The sequence below is a fragment of the Trachypithecus francoisi genome, unplaced genomic scaffold (assembly GCF_009764315.1).
Source record: "Trachypithecus francoisi isolate TF-2019V2 unplaced genomic scaffold, Tfra_2.0 Lachesis_group6, whole genome shotgun sequence".
In the NCBI taxonomy this organism is placed as follows: Eukaryota; Metazoa; Chordata; class Mammalia; order Primates; family Cercopithecidae; genus Trachypithecus; species Trachypithecus francoisi.
In genome coordinates, this window is record NW_022681471.1 from 27,922,799 (window position 1) to 27,942,013 (window position 19,215).

The 19,215-nt window shown below is 51.5% G+C and overlaps 1 protein-coding gene across 4 annotated transcripts in view; it reads left to right on the forward strand.

Annotated features, from left to right (window-relative positions):
- The first annotated feature begins 19 nt into the window (after window positions 1–19).
- Window positions 20–19,215, forward strand: part of BCAP31 (B cell receptor associated protein 31) — a 28,508-nt gene continuing 9,312 nt past the window's right edge. Inside the window, exons 1-4 of one of the 4 annotated variants that reach the window (XM_033201668.1) lie at window positions 20–416; window positions 1,479–1,614; window positions 3,910–4,010; window positions 10,409–10,556. In XM_033201668.1, the coding sequence (XP_033057559.1) occupies window positions 1,523–1,614; window positions 3,910–4,010; window positions 10,409–10,556 (341 nt within the window). In that variant the 5' untranslated portion in view covers window positions 20–416; window positions 1,479–1,522. The other 3 variants (XM_033201669.1, XM_033201672.1, XM_033201671.1) reach the window with 3 other exon arrangements.

Consider the following 19,215-nt stretch of genomic DNA (forward strand, 5'->3'; position numbering starts at 1 on the left):
GGCGCGGGAGCCCCACCCTGTTCTTGACCCTCGGCGAGGCCCGTCCCCACGACCCCGTTCTCGCCCCTGGGCAGGGCCCCTCCGCACAACAGAGACGTGATACGGCCGCGCGGACTAGATAAGCGGCCCTCGCAGGCCCGCCAAAGCCCCGCCCTGCCCGCGTGCTCGCTCCACCCCTCCCCGCGCGCCCGGAGCCCCAGGCGCCGCTTCCTTTCGCGTTCGGGGCGTCGGCCCTCCGCTCGGGGGCGGGGCGGGAAGCGGCCGTGGGCGGAGCCTCCGGGGCCTCGCGAGGGCTGGTGGGCGGTGCCCGTCGGGCGCTTCCGGTTTCCGGCCGCGGGATGAGGGGCGGGGCCGGGGCTGCTGTGGGAGAGTTCGGCTGCTGCGGCGGGGCCTGCACGCTGACTGTGGGAAACTCGGTGAGCGGGCTCCGCGCGCCAGGCTGAGCTCCGGGACCACCGAGGCTCCCTGGCCCCTCGACGAGGGAGAGAGGCGAGCGGCGCGGGGAGGCCCGGGGGCCGGGGAATCTCGGGGCCCGCAGCCTACCTGGGTGTGAGGGGCAGTGGAGAGGGGAAAACGGGCGGTGCCTCTAGAAGCTGGGCTCGGGGGCGGGGTGGGGGGCGGTGAAGCCCCACCTGGAGGAGCGGCCGGGCTGGGCCTCGGGAACGGGGTGCCAGGCCGGGGTCATGTCGGCGGGGCCCCCGGTGCGCACAGTCGGCTCTCGCTCTGGGTGGGCGCTGTGGCCCTCCTGGGCTACTGGAAGGACCCCTGGCTTCTGAGGAGACTGCTTCTAGAACTTACCCCGTATGGGGCCTTGAGGTGCTTGGTCGAGACCTGCTTTTGCGCTTGGTCCCGAATCCTGCCCTCTAGGAGTCGCTCTTGCGGGCCTCCAGCCCACCGGAGGCGAAGCGGCCCCGGGCGGAAGGCCGCTTGAGCCTCGAGGGAGGTGCCGGTTTCTATCCGCGGGCGCCGTGGGGACGGTGGGAGGCGGGGGCGTCGGCAGTGCTTGGACTAGGTGCGGCCTTAGGCCCGCCTGGTAGCGGGGATTTGGGCCAGCAGAGCGCTCGCCTCTACGGCTGAGTGCTGCCCGGCGGGGAAGGGAGCGTCCAGTGGGTGCCGAGGCGTCCTCTTGGCGCTCTGGCACTGCTCTTCCCGAAGAACGCCTTTCAGTAAAACGGGCGTCGGAAATCTCGGGCTCCCTGGGACAGGGATCGTCGGGAGAGGCCGCTCTGGACGTGTTGACACACGTGCTGGAGGGGGCGGGTAACTGACCAGCGAACGGAAGTTCGTGGGGCCTGTGAACGCTGCTGGCCAAGCGGCCCTGCCTAGTGGAGCCCTGCTTCCGCCAGCGCGTCAGAGACTGGGAAGCAAAGTGCAGGGGGTCGAGTGCAGAGTGGCGGCCCCAGCCTCGCATGGTAACTGAACTGGATGGTCTTGGCTGCCCAGCGCTTACAAATCCTGTTCCTTCTGTGCCCTGCCAGGAAACAAGCTCACATCTCCCTGTGGGAAACCTTCTAGCAGCAGGATGAGTCTGCAGTGGACTGCAGTTGCCACCTTCCTCTATGCGGAGGTCTTTGTTGTGTTGCTTCTCTGCATTCCCTTCATTTCTCCTAAAAGGTATGGCTTGTGCAGCAAGCAGGCGAGTTAGGCGGGAGGGTCCCTGTGCCCTAGCCCTGGGACTGGTGTGTGCAGCTGGTGGACTCTGGAATTGGAACCCCATGGAACAGGTAGAACCTGTCAGGGGTGGGGGTGGCAGGGGTTGTGTTTGTTATTGCCAACCCTCCCCAGGGTTCTGCTTCGTCATGACTTGCTCAGTTCCTTTTCCTGTGTCCCCTGCCTTCTGGTCTTCAGAATGCCCCCAAGAGGCAGGAAGATCCATGTTACAGTTCTGGAAATGATGCCCTCCTGCCTACTCTTGGCCTCTGGGGTCCTGGGATGGCAGCGTGGGATTCGGAAGACTTGCACCACTGGGTCACGTTGTTGCTGATTTGGTGACTCTTGTCCTAACTAGTCTCACTGGCATTGTGCAGTGGCTGCATGAACATTACTCAGCCTGTGGAGGATGAAGCCATATTCCCTTTTAATGAACAGAGGACCTGTTAAAAGTGAATTGGAAATTAATTTGTAATTATGTGTAATACCTGAACACGTCCCTATTTAAATTCAGATATTACAAATAAGGCCAAATCTCCACAGGTATTTTTAAAAACTGTTTTTTCATGAAAAATTATCCCTGAGGTGATACCATAGAAAGTATGCAGCGCTGCCTGAGGAGGATTCTTGCAGAAAACCAAACCTTCGTACAGTTGACAAGACATGCAGAGATAGAGGGCCCCGGGGAGCTTTAATCTGGGAAGCTTTAGAGGACAGACAATCTGATTTCTACACAAAGCAAATTGGAAAAGCAAATGAAAGACGGGAGGGAAGGGGGAGCTTCCAGAATAAGAGGGATTTAAGACATTTATCCACCAAATGCCAAATCGGTACCTTGTTGGGTCCAGATTCAAACAAATACTGTTGCCGACAGTGATTGGCATTTTCATCTCTAGCCCTGATGATGACGGCTTCTTGTTGGTTTGAACAATATGTAAACACTTCTGAAGTCTCTTCTTAGAGCTGCATCCCAAAGCATTTGTGGAGGGAAATGATGTGAGGTCTAGGGTCCATCTCATCATAACCCAGGATGGGGGGGATATAGACAAACCAAGGTTTATCATGTGGAAAGGCAGCTTAAAGAAATAACGTGTATGGGGCAGACATTTTGAATATTACAAAGGGGAGAACAATGAAAAGTAAGTTTCCCTTTTCAGAGACTATCAGTGTGTTTTCTTTTTGTTGCTGTGGTTTCTTTGTTTTTTTTTTTTTATTTTTATTTTGAGACAGAGTCTTGCTCTGTCACCCAGGCTGGAGTGCCGACAGCAACCTCCACCTACCAGGTTCAAGTGATTCTCCTGCCTCAGCCTCCTGAGTAGCTGGGACTACAGGCGCCTGCCACCATGCCCAGCTAATTTTTTTTGTATATATATATATATATATATTTTTTTTTTTGGTAGAGATGGGGTTTCCAGACGTGAGCCACTGTTCCCAGCCAGCTACCCGTGTTTAAGATTAGTTTTCCAGGCCAGGCGCAGTGGCTCACATCTGTAATCCCAGCACTTTGGGAGGCCGAGGCAGGCGGATCACGAGGTCAGGAGATCGAGACCATCCTGGGTAACACAGTGAAACCCCATTTAGCCGGGCGTGGTGGCGGGCGCCTGTAGTCCCAGCTACTTGGGAGGCTGGGGCAGGAGAATGGCATGAACCCAGGAGGCGGAGCTTGCAGTGAGCCGAGATCATGCCACTGCACTCCAACCTGGGTGACGGAGCGAGACTGTCTCAAAATAAAAAAAAGGTTAGTTTTCTAGACATTTCTATCTGCACGTGGACCAGCATCTTTTTTTTTTTTTTGAGACAGGGTCTCGCTCTGTCGCCCAGACTTGAGTGCAGTGGCGCGATCTTGGCTCACTGCAACTTCCGCTTCCCAGGTTCAAGTGATTCTCCTGCTTCAGCCTCCTGAGTAGCTGGGATTACAGGCGCCCACCACCACGCCTGGCTAATTTTTGTACTTTATTTGTAGAGACGGGGTTTCACCATGTTGGCCAGGTTGGTCTTGCACTCCTGGCCTCAAGTGATCCACCCACCCTGGTCTCCCAAAATGCTGTGATTACAGGTGTGAGCCACTGCACCTGGCCTTTTTTCCAACACTCTTGAATGAATATCACATTAGAGAATTGCAAGCCACTGAGGCTGACTTTGTGTGGGCTATTCGGCCATTGGAGAAGAGTGCAAAGCTGGATTTCCATTTTGCTCAGGGCCCTAGAGCCCATGTGTGTGCTTTCTCTTCAGCTCCTGTCTTTTTTGTCGTCTTCACAGATGGCAGAAGATTTTCAAGTCCCGGCTGGTGGAGTTGGTAGTGTCCTATGGCAACACCTTCTTTGTGGTTCTCATTGTCATCCTTGTGCTGTTGGTCATCGGTGAGTGAGCTGTGGCTGAGGGCAGCTACATGACCTAGACCCTGGTCTCTGCTGCAAAACCCTTTGCCGCTTTTGATGTGTAGCATCCAGTTTTGGCTGCTGGGAGATAGACCAATGAAATGCTGTGTCTTTCTCTTGTGAGAAGGAAGAGGCTCCCTTTGCCTATGCTGCTGACCTCTAGTAGGTTCTTCACTTTGAAGCCCCCCTAGGCCGGGCATGGTGGCTCATGCCTGTAATCCCAGCACTTTGGGAGGCCGAGGTGGGTGGATCACCTGAGATGAGGAGTTCAAGATCATCCTGGCCAACATGGTGAAACCCCATCTCTACGAAAAATACAAAATTATCTGGGCATGGTGGCGGGAGCCTGTAATCCCAGCTACTTGGGAGACTCAGGCAGGAGAATCGCTTGAACCCAGGAGGCAGAGTTTGCAGTGAGCCTAAATCGCTCCATTGCACTCCAGCCTGGGCAACAAGAGCGAAACTCCATCTCAAAAAAAAAGAGGCCCCTCTAGCAGTGGGTGTGGGCTTATACCAAAGCAGTTTGTGTGCAGCCTTATGATGGCCACCTTACATTGCTTTTTTTCAGGACCTTGGGAGAAGGGACGCCTTAGGTTTCTGAGGCTGCTCCTCAGGTCACTCTAGAACTGAAGCCAAGGGAAGCTAACTGGCCTGTGACCTCGGTCTGAGTAGTGCTGCTCACCAGTCACTTAAACAGCAGAGTTGCCTGGAGCAGGACCTTTAATGGGGGACTGAGCAACTAAGCACACAATGAGCTAGCTGGGAAGGGAAGTCCTGCTGTTCCCTGTAGTAGTAGGAGGAGGACACAGAAATGTGTGGCAGCGTATCTTGGGGAGAGATCCTAGACCTCTCTGCATCTGGGCTAGACTTGAGGTTTTCCCAGGTCCTTCCAGCTCTGTAATTCTGTAGACTCTGACATTGAGGTGCACACCAGCAGGTGCTTGAAAGATAAACTGGTCCAAGGGCAAGCAAGCTCAGGGATAAGGCCAGGCCAGGTGGTGTTAAGATGAAAGGCAGACATTTTGCAATGAGGTGGTGGGGTGACCATCTGGAGACAAGAATCAATAAAGCTCTTGTCTGACTGTTAGATGTTTGTTGTTTTGCTGTGGTAAGTGATCGATATGTTTCCCTGTTCGGGTTCCAAAATATTGGCTTGGCTCTGCTGTGGACACCACTCTTTTGTCTCAGAGCTGTGGTGCCTGCCTAGGTGTGGAACACTCCTCCCACTGAGTCCCAGCAGAAACACTGAGTGGGTGAGGGGCTGTGGTTCAGGGAATGTGCAAAGCCTCACCCACCAGCTTCAGCATTAGGCATTTCTCCTTCCTGATGTCTCAGAGCCTGATAGGATATGTTCAGGCAGGACTGCCTCTAAACAGGCCAAGTGTGACCTGACAGCTTCCAACCACATAGGGTAGGTGCCAGCTGCCCGAGTACCTCAGTGTTCTTGAAATACTTGGCAAGGCCCCAAGAGGTAGCTCTTTCTAACCAGGATTCTCTCCTTGAGCAGCCTCCAAGCCAGGAGTAGGTAGGGAATGTATGTGTCGTCCCCAGGCTACTGAGTTTTTGAACTGAGCATGTGTGTTTTGGCTTTTGGGTCTGGGGTGGGGATAAGAACTGGGGAAGGGAGGGACCACGCTGAGGATGATTCCCTCAGGGCCTTGCCCCTTCCCTAAACCAGAAGGAGTATGTTTCTTTCCTAGAGCAGCTGAGTGAGCTGAGAGATCCTTTGCGGAATCCAGTAGTTGACAAAGCCTTCGTTCTTTTTTGGGATCAGGGAACTGCTTGGAAGTTCTAGAGGCACATATGGCCATGATGGCTGGCTACTTCCTACTCTCATGTTAAGCATAATCTAGAAAGATCTGCAGAGCCTTCTTCAAATAGAAGTGTTAGTCACAGGTACTAGTGAAGGGTAACAGGCGTAACTAGCTAGAGCTGTGGCCTTGCTTGGGGACGGGGAGGGTTGAGAAGATCCATCTGGAGGGTGGAGTTGCTGACGGATCTTCCCACCTGGGCTGAGGCCGGAGACAGGGAGGCCGGGTTCTACTGTGGGACTGGGTTAGTGTTGCTCAGTCTCCATCCCCACTCATGGTCGTTGGCCAAGGTGGTCCTTAGGATGGTGGGATTCCTGGATGCAGGTGACAGTGTAAGGAAACATGTTTATCTTGTTTCTCTGATTACAAAAATAATGGAAAACTCAAAAATTGAATTTAGAAAGTTAATCTCCTGGCCGGGCACGGTGGCTCACGCCTGTAATCCCAGCACTTTGGGAGGCCAAGGCGGGCGGATCACGAGGTCAGGAGATCGAGACCATCCTGGCTAACACGGTGAAACCCCTTCTCCACTAAAAATACAAAAAAAATTAGCCGGCGCTGTGGTGAGCTCCTGTAGTCCCAGCTACTCAGGATACTGAGGCAGGAGAATGGCATGAACCCGGGAGGCGGAGCTTGCAGTGAGCCGAGATTGCGCCACTGCACTCCAGCCTGGGCGACAGAGCGAGACTCCATCTCAAAAAATAAATAAGTAAGTAAGTAAGTAAGTAAGTAAAAAAGAAAGTTAAACTCCCCATAATTCCATGTCCCACAGGTAACCATCATGAATATTTTGTTTTGCATTTCCACAGGCGTTTTCTATACTGACATCTTAATAAAATGTCTACAGCAGTGGGATCATACTCACAAAGTATTTGTTTCCTTCCACATTCCTGCTGGGACATGGCAGGAGGAGCATTCCACACCTAAGCAGGCAGCACAGCTCTGAGACAAGACTGCTGTCCATAGCAGAGCCCAGCCAATACTTTGGATTGTGCTTTTTCTACTTACTGCACCTTAAACATTTTTTTTTTTTTTTGAGATGGAGTCTCACTCTTGCCCAGACTGGAGTGCGGTGGCGCCATCTTACCTCACTGCAACCTCCACCTCCCAGGTTCAAGTGATTCTCCTGCCTCAGCTTCCGAGTAGCTGCGGATTACAGGCGCCCGCCACCATGCCTAGCTAATTTTTTGTATTTTTAGTGGATACGAGATTTCACCATGTTGGCCAGGGTGGTCTTGAACTCCTGGCCTCAAGTGAATCTGCCCCACCTTGGCCTCCCAAAGTGTTGGGATGACAGATGTGAGCCACTGTGCCTGGCTGACATCTTTTTATAGCAATCTCATTCTTCTTAAAGATCATGTAGGCCGGGTGTGGTGGCTTGTGCCTGTAATCCCAGCACTTTGGGAGGCCGAGACGGGCAGATCACGAGGTCAGAGATCAAGACCATCTTGGCTAACACGGTGAAACCCCGTCTCTACTAAAAAATACAAAAAACTAGCCGGGCGAGGTGGCAGGCGCCTGTATTTCCAGCTACTCGGGAGGTTGAGGCAGGAGAATGGCGTAAACCTGGGAGGCGGAGCTTGCAGTGAGCTGAGATCCGGCCACTGCACTCCAGCCTGGGCAACAGAGCGAGACTCTGTCTCAAAAAAAAAAAAAAAAAATCATGTAGTGTTCTCTCGTGGTTGTGCCATAATTAATTCTTTGTAAGCATCCTCGAATCATTGCAAATTTATGCAAATACTTCTGTGGGATAAATTCAGAGGTGGATTGTTGAACCCAAGGTTTGAACGTTTTGCATTTTATACAGGTGTGCTGTCTTTCCCCCTGCTAACAGCATTTGAGAGTAGTCGCTTCGTGGTACCAAGGATGGGCAGATTTTTATAATGCAAGATCAACATAAAAACCAAGCAACCTAAACCAGAAATAAGAACCCCATGAGGCCGGTGCCCTGACTCACACCTGTATCCCCACACTTTGTGAGGCCAGGCAGTTGCTTGAGCTCAGGAGTTTGAAACCAGCCTGGGCAACTTGGCGAAACCCTGTCTCTACCAAAAATAGAAAAAGAAAAGATTAGCTGAGTGTGGTAGCACACACTTGTGGTCCCAGCTACTGGGGAGGCTGAGAGGTAGAGGCTGCAGTGAGCCGGGATCATGCCATTGCACTCCAGCCTGGGTGACAGAGTGATACCCTGTAACCCACCCTAAAAAAACCTTGATACCCATACAGTGATACCTTGCCTCTCATATGGGAGTTACTAAGAGCATGCTTTAGGTAGATCTTAGTGTATTGACTTAAAACGATGTCTCAGGATGCATGGGGAAAAGCAGTAGGTTTGGTGTGGCTCAATTTCTACATTAGAGACAAATGTAAATATATTTTTAACTGGAGCTCTATGTGTAACAGCAGCTCTTTCAGGAGCAGAGGCTGCTCACTGACTCAGCAATTATTTCAGTGCCCACTCTGCACCCAAAACTATCCCAGGCCCTGGGATATAGTATAAAAGATTTCTGCTCTTATGAAGTTTGTAGTCTAGTTTGGGAGAGATGGACCCCAAAAATGTGTTTAAGATAATTTCGGAGATGAGTGTCTATTACGAAGCAGGTAACATAGCGTAATGTGACTAAAAATGACTTTAGATGAGGTGGCCACATTTTTATTGTATATACTGCTGGAGGTGATTATGTTATGGGATCCTTTCCCCTTCTATATTTTGGGTGTGTTTGAACTTTCGATGAGTGTTGAATTCCTTTTGTAACCAGAATAAAACATTATAAATAATAAAACCCATTGTAAAGCTTTGAAATGAAACCCTTGACCGCTAGCTGGCATCCTGCAGGTCTTGACTCCTGTTTTTTTGTTTGTTTGTTTGCTTGTTTTGTTTTGGTTTTTTTGAGACAGAGTCTCGCTCTGTCGCCCAGGCTGGAATGCAATGGTGTGATCATAACTCACGGCAGCCTTGACCTCTGGGCTTAAGCGATCTTCCTGTCTTAGCCTCCTGAGTAGTTGGACTGCAGGTGTGCACCACCATGCCCAGCTATTTAAAAAAAAAAAATTTTTTTTTTTTTTTTTTTTTTTTGAGACGGAGTCTGTCTCCCGGCTGGAGTGCAGCGGCCGGATCTCAGCTCACTGCAAGCTCTGCCTCCTGGGTTCACGCCATTCTCCTGCCTCAGCCTCCGAGTAGCTGGGACTACAGGCACCCGCCACTCGCCCGGCTAGTTTTTTTTTGTATTTTTTTTAGTAGAGACGGAGTTTCACCGGGTTAGCCAGGATGGTCTCCATCTCCTGACCTCGTGATCCGCCCGTCTCGGCCTCCCAAAGTGCTGGGATTACAGGCTTGAGCCACCGCGCCCGGCCAAAAAAATTTTTCTTTTTTTTTTTTTTTTTTTTTGAGACGGAGTCTTGCTCTGCCGCCCAGGCTGGAGTGCAGTGGCCGGCTCTCAGCTCACTGCAAGCTCCGCCTCCCGGGTTCACGCCATTCTCCTGTCTCAGCCTCCCGAGTAGCTGGGACTACAGGCGCCCGCCTCGTCGCCCGGCTAGTTTTTTGTATTTTTTAGTAGAGACGGGTTAGCCAGGATGGTCTCCATCTCCTGACCTCGTGATCCGCCCGTCTCGGCCTCCCAAAGTGCTGGGATTACAGGCTTGAGCCACTGCGCCCGGCCAAAAATTTTTTCTTGTAGAGACATGGTCTCCCTGTGTTGCCCAGGCTGGTCTTGAACTCTTGGCCTCAAGCAGTCTTCCCGCCTTGGCCTCCCAAAGTGTTGGGATTATAGGCGTGAGCCACCACATCTGGCCTGAGTCTTGACTCTTAAGCACCTTAGATCCCCTGAGCAGGCATTTCCATCACCAGGTTCAACCTGGCTTATCATGGCAGGGAGGTACCTCTGGGCCAACTTGAGATGAGCAGAACAAGACGTGGTTGGGGGCACCATGGGAAAAGGAAGCCACCCCCATTTCCAGAAACAATCTTTAGGCTTGGTTTGCATCTTGAACTGCAGAGCAAGCTTGGGGCCTGTGTCGAATGGGGCCAGGGGTTGAAAAGCTGGAGGAAGGAGTGGGTCTGAGGGTGGGAGCTTCCTTTTTTTTTTTGAGATGGAGTTTCGCTGTTGTCCCCCAGGCTGGAGTGCAATGGCGTGATCTTGGCTCACTGCAGCCTCTGCCTCCTGGGTTCAAATGATTCTTTTGCCTCAGCCTCCCGAGTAGCTGGGATTACAGGCGCCCACCACCACGCTGAGCTATTTTTTTTTTTTTTTTTTTTTGTATTTTTAGTAGAAATGGGGTTTTGCCATGTTGGCCAGGCTTGTCTCGGACTCCTCACCTCAGGTGATCTGCCTGCCTCTGCCTCCCAAAGTGCTGAGATTATAGGCGTGAGCCACTGCGCCTGGCCTGAGGGTGGTAGCTTCTGACAAACAGCATCCCATGAGGGGTGTGTGTGCGTATAAGTGGGAAGAACTGGGGAGGCCGATTTGAGGGAAGTGAATCTGACCTGTTTCATGCCGCCTGTCTGTCTGGTATGGCCTTATCTTGCCCTAGCGTCCACTAAATGCCTGTCTCCTCTCTGCTCCACCACAGATGCCGTGCGCGAAATTCGGAAGTATGATGATGTAACCGAAAAGGTGAACCTCCAGAACAATCCTGGGGCCATGGAACACTTCCACATGAAGCTTTTCCGTGCCCAGAGGAATCTCTACATTGCTGGCTTTTCCTTGCTGCTGTCCTTGTGAGTGGGGTTTGAGGGGGCAGGTGCTGTGAAAGGAGCCATGGGCTAGCCAGGGACACGGAGCTCAGTGGGCTCAGTCTCCCCCTGTGACTTTGATTCCTCCTCAGTCTGTGGCCTGGATCCCAAAGCCCTGTCTGTGTTAGGGAAGCCACATAGTTTTCTCCTGACCTCCAAGGCTGCGTGGAGGATAGGAGAAGGCTGCCCGAAATAACCAGAAGACCCTCATACACCACACACTCTGAGGCAAACAGATTACTATCTCACACTCTGTTTGCATGGAGAGTGAGGTGTAACGGCAAGGCTTTGCCCTCCTCTGGGAGAGGACCTTCAGAGTCCAGCTCACAAGGGAGCGATTGAATGGGGGGCTCTTTGTGTCTGGGCTGCTGACCTAGGGACAGCAGGTAGAAGTGACACGAAGAGGCTAGGCCTCTCCTCACCTCACCTCAGGGCCTTCCCCACGTGAAACTCATGAGGGCGTGTTACGTTCCATGGCAGCCAGAGTATTTCTGGTGATGTTTTTGCTAAAACTAAGTGCCTTGATCAGGGCCAAGGGTAACTAGTTGGGCAAAACTAGACAACTATGAAGTGCCAATTTGAGCCTAGGGCCCTGTTTGCTGCCTCCTGCTTCACACAGCCGTTCTGATCAGCAGGGCCTGGCTGAGAAGTGGATGGGAGCTCAGACCAAGGGTGTATGAAGGCATTGGAAAGGTGCTTGCTTTGAGGGTGGAGCTCTCATGACTTAATCACTTCTCAAAAGGCCCCACCTCTTAATGCTACCGTAGTGGGGATGAAATTCCAACACATGAAGTTTGAAAGGCACTCAGACAATAGCACCAAGTGATTCTCAGGCTTACGGACAGTTATTCCCCAGTTGGTTTTGTGCTGCGAGACTCAAGAATCTCCATGCCTAGGAGATTCTTGCTCTCTAGTCACCTGGTGTGTCGTGCTTTACCAGGCACTAGACTTGTCTTAAAGTCTGTCGTTTAGATGATCTTGTACTCTCTGCGACCAAGTTGGGAAGAGGGGTGGAGGTAGAAAAGGCAAACACATTTTTTCAAGATGATGGGTTTGATCACAGATTTGATCAACAAGCTTGTTATCTTCAAACTTAGGAAAGTCAGGAAATGAGAAGGCTGGGAGGAATGAGACACATACCCTAGATTTTTCAGGAAGTTCCAAACAAATATTACCTTGCGGTCTGAGGCTGAAAGGGAAGCAGATCTGGAAGACTGAGTCTCAAAACCAGAATTCTGAGTATCATAGTCAGCAAAATGAGGAAAAAAGACCACAGTTAGGAGGGAAAGAGAGGAAACTAGGCCATCTACCAGAAAAGCATCTAGAGCTTTAAGAATAGTATGGGGGAGGGGGTGGGCTGGGCACGGTTACTTACGCCTGTAACCCCAGCACTTTGGGAGGCTGAGGCAGGCAGATCACCTGAGGCCAGGAGTTTGAGACCAGCCTGGCCAACATGGTGACACTCTGTCTCTACTAAAAATACAAAAAAAAAAAATTAGCCAGGCTTGGTGGTAGGTGCCTGTAATCCCAGCTACTCTGGAGGCTGAGGCAGGAGAATTTCTTGAATCCGGGAGGCAGAGGTTGCAGTGAGCCGAGATCGCACCACTGCACTCCAGCCTGGGCAACAGAGCGAGACTCTGCCTCAAAAAAAGGAATAGTATCAAAAAAAAGGAATAGTATTCTGAAGGTAAAAACCTGCCGGGAGCTCTGAATCATGAAAGATACGGAGAAGTGGGGAGAAGGCAGTCCCTTTTGTGTGTCTGTGTAAGGAAGGAGATGGAGGGTAGGTAGTCAAGGGCAAAGGAAACACTGGGATGAGAAAATGGAAATTACAGTGGGCAAGAGTAGCATCCCTAAATGATGTACTTTGCATTTAGACTTGATGAGATTATGTCCAGAAGCTGTTGAGATCATCTGCAGATGAAATTGCCACGGTGCTTGAGGATTTGCAGAGTGGGAGAGATACTGGCAGACTGCAGCCTGGCAAACATCCCAATTTCCGAAGGGAGAAGGTAGACAAGGAATTGACCTGGGGAGGGTTGACTCTGATCTCCAACCATGCTCTAGAAAGAATAGCTTTTGGCCGGGCGCGGTGGCTCAAGCCTGTAATCCCAGCACTTTGGGAGGCCGAGACGCGTGGATCACGAGGTCAGGAGATCGAGACCATCCTGGCTAACACCGTGAAACCCCGTCTCTACTAAAAAATACAAAAAACTAGCCGGGCGAGGTGGCGGACGCCTGTAGTCCCAGCTACTCGGGAGCCTGAGGCAGGAGAATGGCGTAAACCCGGGAGGCGGAGCTTGCCGTGAGCTGAGATCCGGCCACTGCACTCCAGCCCGGGCGACAGAGCGAGACTCCGTCTCAAAAAAAAAAAAAAAAAAAAAAGAATAGCTTTTATGCTTTCGGAAAGAAGAGTGGGATTATTGTGACTGCTATGAATTCCTGGAGAAGTTCTGTCAGCCTTCTATAGATGAGTGTGTAGATGGATTTTTAGCATGACGCTTGCCAGTCTGAGTCTGTTCTTAAGGACCGGATGCCAAAGTGTGGGGAAGGTGCCGGCAGAACAGTGTAGTTAGATGTGGTCCTGACCTACATGAGTGGCTGCCTTGTGGATTGGCTCCATCAACACATCCACATAGAAGCCTTAGGGGGCTCACTTTTTTTTTGAGACAGAGTCTCACTCTGTCGCCCAGGCTGGAGTGCAGTGGCACGATCTCGGCTCACTGCAAGCTCCGCCTCCCGGGTTCATGTCATTCTCCTGCCTCAGCCCCCTGAGTAGCTGGGACTATAGGCACCTGCCACCACGCCCGGCTAATTTTTTGTATTTTCAGTAGAGATGGGGTTTCACCGTGTTATCCAAGATGGTCTTGATCTCCTGACCTCGTGATCTGCCCGCCTCGGCCTCCCAGAGTGCTGGGATTACAGGTGTGAGCCCCCGCGCCTGGCCAGGGGGCTCACTCTTTACATCTGCCTTGCTCAGTATTTATCTGCACGAGGACATTGTCATGGTGAGCAGAAGTAGGGAGAAATGGATGCTGAGGTCAGCTATCTAGATGGGCTTCCTGATCAGAACAACTTTAATGAGACTTGAGTTTTCAATGGGGAGGCATTATTATAAGCATGCATGTAGGTTCGTAAAGGGCAGGGAGGACTGGGCTACCCAGGAGCTCAAAGACTTGGGGGTTGGAGCTTACTGCAACTCAGTTTGAGTTAGTGGCAGAGCTACTGCAAAAGTTAATGAGCTGTTAGCACCCTTGAGTGAAGGCTGGAGCTACTAGGAGGGAGGTGCTGGCCCTGTCAGGCTTGCTGCCATTTCTGTGGTATCTGGAGGGTTGCATTCAAGGGCCAACTTTTTGAGAGCAGATTGCTGCCTCAGAAGCTGTTAATAGTGGTAGCAGGTATGCCAGCGCTGGTTCCCCACAGATGGTTTTTAGTAATAAGTCCTTTGCTCTCCTGATTCCATTCTGCTTTCATGATCTTGTTTCTAGGACAACTCCAGATTGGGCACTACGGGTATTGTCTCACCATGCCAGAGGACAGTGGAATGGTCACCTCCCTCTGTGGCTTTGGGGTAGCTAGGCTACTAGACGAATGTGTTACGCTCAGTGTAGTCCTCTCCGTGTGCCTTAGTGTGAAGTTAGGATGTTCCAGGTTATTCCTACAGTCGACATTTTAAAAACTTGACATATAGTAAAATTAACTTTCTGGCATACAGTTGTGAGTGTTTGACATGCAGAGCATCCGTTAATCACCACCACAATCAGGATGCAGAACAGCTTGTACTTTCCTTTCTACCATGAATGCATGGCTTCTGGTAAAGGCAGTTCTCATGAGACCCTCCAGTTTACTCCCAAAGTGATGCCTGGAGGCTAGAGTGCAGAGTTCACTTTGGCCTGCTGTTGCAACCTGCTCTCACAGTCCTGATCTGCTCTCTGATGTCTATATCCTGTGTCACTTTTCTGTTACCATTCCCTTTGACACGCATGTGAAGCCTCACCTAACTCACTGTTGAACAAGTCTGACAAGCGAGTGGCTCTACTACTTTCTCAACCAGATGGTTCAAGCAGCCACACACATCTTGCCCACATCTTGGCTGTAAGCTGTGTGCCAGCTTCCTTGGTGTGGCTGCCGCACCCTCCCGTGCTCCCATCCAGTAGCCTGTTCCAAAAAAGCCATGAGGTTGGTCTTGCGTGACTTCTTAGAAAAGGAAACGGTGATCCCAGGGATCAGTGTGGATTCACCAGTTGCCCATAAATGATCTAGTTAATCATTTCTGGAATTTTGGCAGAAATATATATTCTTTGCTAGTCTAAGAGTTAAATCTAAGGTGCTGGCTGTGATCCTAGACGAACTTGGCTTTCTGTGTGATGCTCTCGTCCAGCCTTAGGGCCACGCAGCTCATTTGCAGCTTGCAGAAAACACTTAAAAAACAAAGCAGGTGCCGGGCGCGGTGGCTCACGCCTGTGATCCCAGCACTTTGGAGGCTGAGGTGGGCGGATCACCTGAGCTCAGGAGTTTGAGACCAGCCTGGCCAACATGGTAAAGCCGCGTCTCTACTAAAAATATAAAAATTAGCTGGGTGTGGTGGTGGCGCCTATAATCCCAGGTACTCTGGAGGCTGAGGTAGGAGAATCACTTGAACCCAGGAGGCGGAGGTTGCAGTGAGCCAAGATGGCACCGTCGTACTCCAGCCTGGGTGACAAGAACTAAACTTCCCATCTCAAACAAAACAAAACAAACAAAGCTGTCCTCTTCATATTTCCATTACGAAAGTTATACCTGCTCATTGTAAAACAACCCCCCCGCCCCCCCAAAAAAATAACTTTACATAATAGAGAAGTGTCAGGTGAGCTCCCCTGTGGCCCCATCCCCAGAGATAGTGGCTGGTAATGGTTGGTGTGTTTCTGAACTGTTCAGTAAATTTTTCCATGTTTGGATGACTTTCTCCTTACAAGTGCCAGGGCTGCTTTTGCACTGTTTTGACTAGCCCTTACCACCCAACAGCACATCTTAGCAATTGGTCCACATTCTTCACACAGACCGCCCTCATCCTCAGTCGTTGTGCAGTGTTCTGTTGTTGGAAGGGATTGTTGGGGTTTAACCAGTTCCCTACTCAGAGATGTGTGACCTGGTTTGAAATCTTTTTTTTCTATTTTACTCCAGCCTTTTTGCACCATCGATTTATTTATTTATTTATTTATTTATTTTGTGATGGGGTCTCACTGTGACACTTAGTCTGGAGTGAGGTGGCTTATTGCAGCCTCACCCTCCTCAGCCTCCCGAGTTGCTGGGACTACAGGCGTGTACCACCAACCCTGGCTAACCTTTTTTTTGGTACAGGTGGAGTCTTGCCATGTTGCCCAGGCTGGCCTTGAACATATGGGTTCAAGCGATTTGCCCACCTTGACCTCCCAAAGTACCAGGATTACCAGTGTGAGCCACCGCGCCCAGCTGCAATTTTTATTAATAAACAACCAGTGTCCCACATCCATGGTTTCTCGTCTGCGCTTTCTGCACACTGTGTTCCTTTTCTTCTTTTTCCCATCTTAATCATTGGAACTGGAGTAACTGACACCTGCTCTGCTGCACCTTGATACTCTAAGTGTGGCCAGAGCCCAGCAACCTTGGCAGGACCTGGGCTTCTCAGAAATGCAGATGCTTGGGCTGGCCCAGGCCTGCCGATGAGAAGATGGGTTCTTTTTTTTTTTGTTGTTTGTTTGTTTTTTGAGACGGAGTCTCACTCTGTTGCCCAGGCTGGAGTGCAGTGGTGCAATCTTGGCTTCTCTGCCTCCCAGGTTCAGGCAATTCTTCTGCCTTAGCCTCCTGAGTAGCTGGGATTACAGCACATGCCACCACGCCTGGCTAATTTTTGCATTTTTAGTAGAGACGGGGTTTCATCATATTGGTCAGACTGGTCTTGAACTCCTGACCGCAGGTGATCCACCCACCTCAGCCTCCCAAAGTGCTGGGATTGCAGGCGTGAGCCAGCACACCCAGCCTCCACATGCTTTTTAAAAAACATTTCCGTGTTTAAAAAAGTTAACCACGGGGCTTTAAAGCACCACATGCTTTAAATGCCCCTTGGTGACTTGAATGTTCTACTCAGTTTATCATGAATGCTTTTCTGGGACAACTGACCTGTTTCCAGCATTTTTTTTTTATTTTTTTATTTTTTTATTTTTTTTTTGAGACAGGGTCTCGCTCTGTCACCCAGACTGGAGTGCATTGGTGTGATCATGGCTCACTGCAGCCCTGCCCTTTTGCCTCAGCCTCCCGAGTAGCTGAGACTACAGGCATGTGCCACCACGTCCTGCTAATGTTTTAGAGACAGAGTCTTGCTCTGTTGCCCAAGCTGATCTCAAACTACTGGACTCAAGCGATCCTCCCACCTCATCCTCCCAAAGTGCTAGGATTACAGGCATGAGCCACCATGCCTGGCCTCTCCAGCGTTTTTGAGCGTTCTTGAGTGTCTACCCAATTCCTCTTTGGTGGACGTTGATCCCGCAGCTCTGTTTGTGACGTCATAAACAGTGGCCTCAGCTAGTCAGCTTTCTTTCGGCCTCCTGATCCTCTTTGGAGCACCTGTGCCACTCCTGTTATCTGTCTCTCTCTTTTTTGTTGTTGTTGATTTTTTTTTTCTTTTCTTTTCTTCCTTTTTTTTTTGAGACAGAGTCTCACTCTGTTGCCGAGGCCGGAGTGCATTGGCACACTCTTGGCTTACTGCAACTCTGCCTCCTGGGTTCAAGCAGTTCTCATGCCTCAGCCTCCCGAGTAGCTAGGACTACAGGCACATGCCGCCACAGCTGGCTAATTTTGTATTTTTAGTAGAGACAGGGTTTCGCCATGTTGGCCAGCCTGGTCTCCAACTCCTGGCCTCATGTGATCCGTCCACCTCGGCCTCCCAAAGCACTGGGAGTACAGGCGTGAGCCACCGTGCCCACCTCTCTTTCTTTCCATGTTCTTTACGTTCTTTACGTCCCACTGAGAGGCTCAGTTCTTGAACGTGAGCAGGTACTCGTGACCCGAGCAGGTTAGATGGTTAGGAGTAAAGGGTTCCAGACTTTGGATGCAACTTTCCTGAGTGGTAGAGAGCCTGCCTAGTGGGTATTCCAGTACTGCTGGGATGCGGTCACCTGTGTGGATTAATATTTTTGAAGGGTATATGGGATGGAGTGGAGCAGGAGAACCTGAGGTGGGGAGACCAATTGGAGGTTGTCAGTGAGACTTGCTGGGAACCTGAACGGAGGCCGTGATAGCAGGAGTGGGTGGAGGGGACAGACCCGAGGGGCCCAGGTGGAGTTGAATCAGCAGGCTTTTCCAGTCTCTGGGAGTCTGAGATGATATTGGTTTTGCTCTGGACTTGCGGAATGCGAGGACCCAGCCCCTGCTGGAAAGGAGCTCTGGCTGCCCATGGGTTAACACTACCACGCTAGCATGAGGGCTGGTTGCAGAGTGGGACTTCTGGCCAGACCTGGGGACAGGAAAGCAGGGTTGAGCAGGGAGACCTGGCAGATGAACAGGATAGAGTGCTTCCGGGCAGTGGAAGTTGGGTTGCTGGCTTTGCAGAGATGTTGAGGCCGGGGCAAAGGGAATGTGCTGGCAGGATGGACTGCAGCCTCTAGTAGAGCGATAGAAGATCGGGGAGCAGAAGGAAGAGGGAAGCAACATCAAGAAGGAGGGTGTGAGCAGGTTAGTGGCCAAGGAGGGGAGCGCATTCCGGAGAAAGCCTGCTGCTTGGCACTACTTTTCAGCGGCACTGGGCTCAGGACATACAGGACGTTAGCCTGAGAACCCCCGAGTAGCCCTTGTAATTGGGAAAGGGGGCCTGGCCTGAATGGAAGCATCACACTAGAAGCAAGCCTGTACCCCTTGCCCCCATAGTCTGCTGCTGCTCCCTGGGACAGCAGTGGGAGAGTCCCAGCTTCCCAGCCAAAGCCTTCTGAGCTTTTGTCCTGCCTCTGCCACTACTGTCTAAATCCTGTCACTTGACCCAGGAGCCTGGGGCTGCTCTGCCCTTTCTTCTTGTCCCATGTGACTGCCCAACCATCGTGACCATTTCTCAGTGTGCGGCCCAGCAGGCTGAGGCACTTTTACATTGTCAAGTAGCCAACCTCCAGAAGTCTTCACCCTGCAGAGCTGGACTCCACCCATGAAACAGCCTGTAGATGTCACCTCCTAAGCCTCTCTCTCACAACCCTTGGGACCACTGCTGTGGTGGGGCCACCACCATCACGTATAGACCAAGCAGGCTCCCTCCACCTGTCTTCCCCTCTTTGGCCTGTGTACCCTGCTTCCAGTGGCTTGCTATTACATGGATCCTCCAGGATGTGGCTCCCCCACAGTCTCTGCTTCGACCTCCCCCTGCCATGAAGCAGTCATGTAGGCCTCATGGGAGAGCCTCATGTAACACATGCTCTCCCCCACTTGATTCTGAGCATTTTGGGGGCCTCTGTGTGGAACACCCACTCCTGCTGCCGGCCTAGCCAGCACCTCCTCTTCGTGAATCTCTGAGGCTTCCCTGTGGAGCCTGTTCTGAGGGCCCACACCATGTCCCTGGCTGACCCATAGTGCTGTCCTTAGGTCCCAGGGCAGCTGCACATGCAGCTCTTGAGGCGTGGCACTTGGCAGGGTTGCCCATCATGGA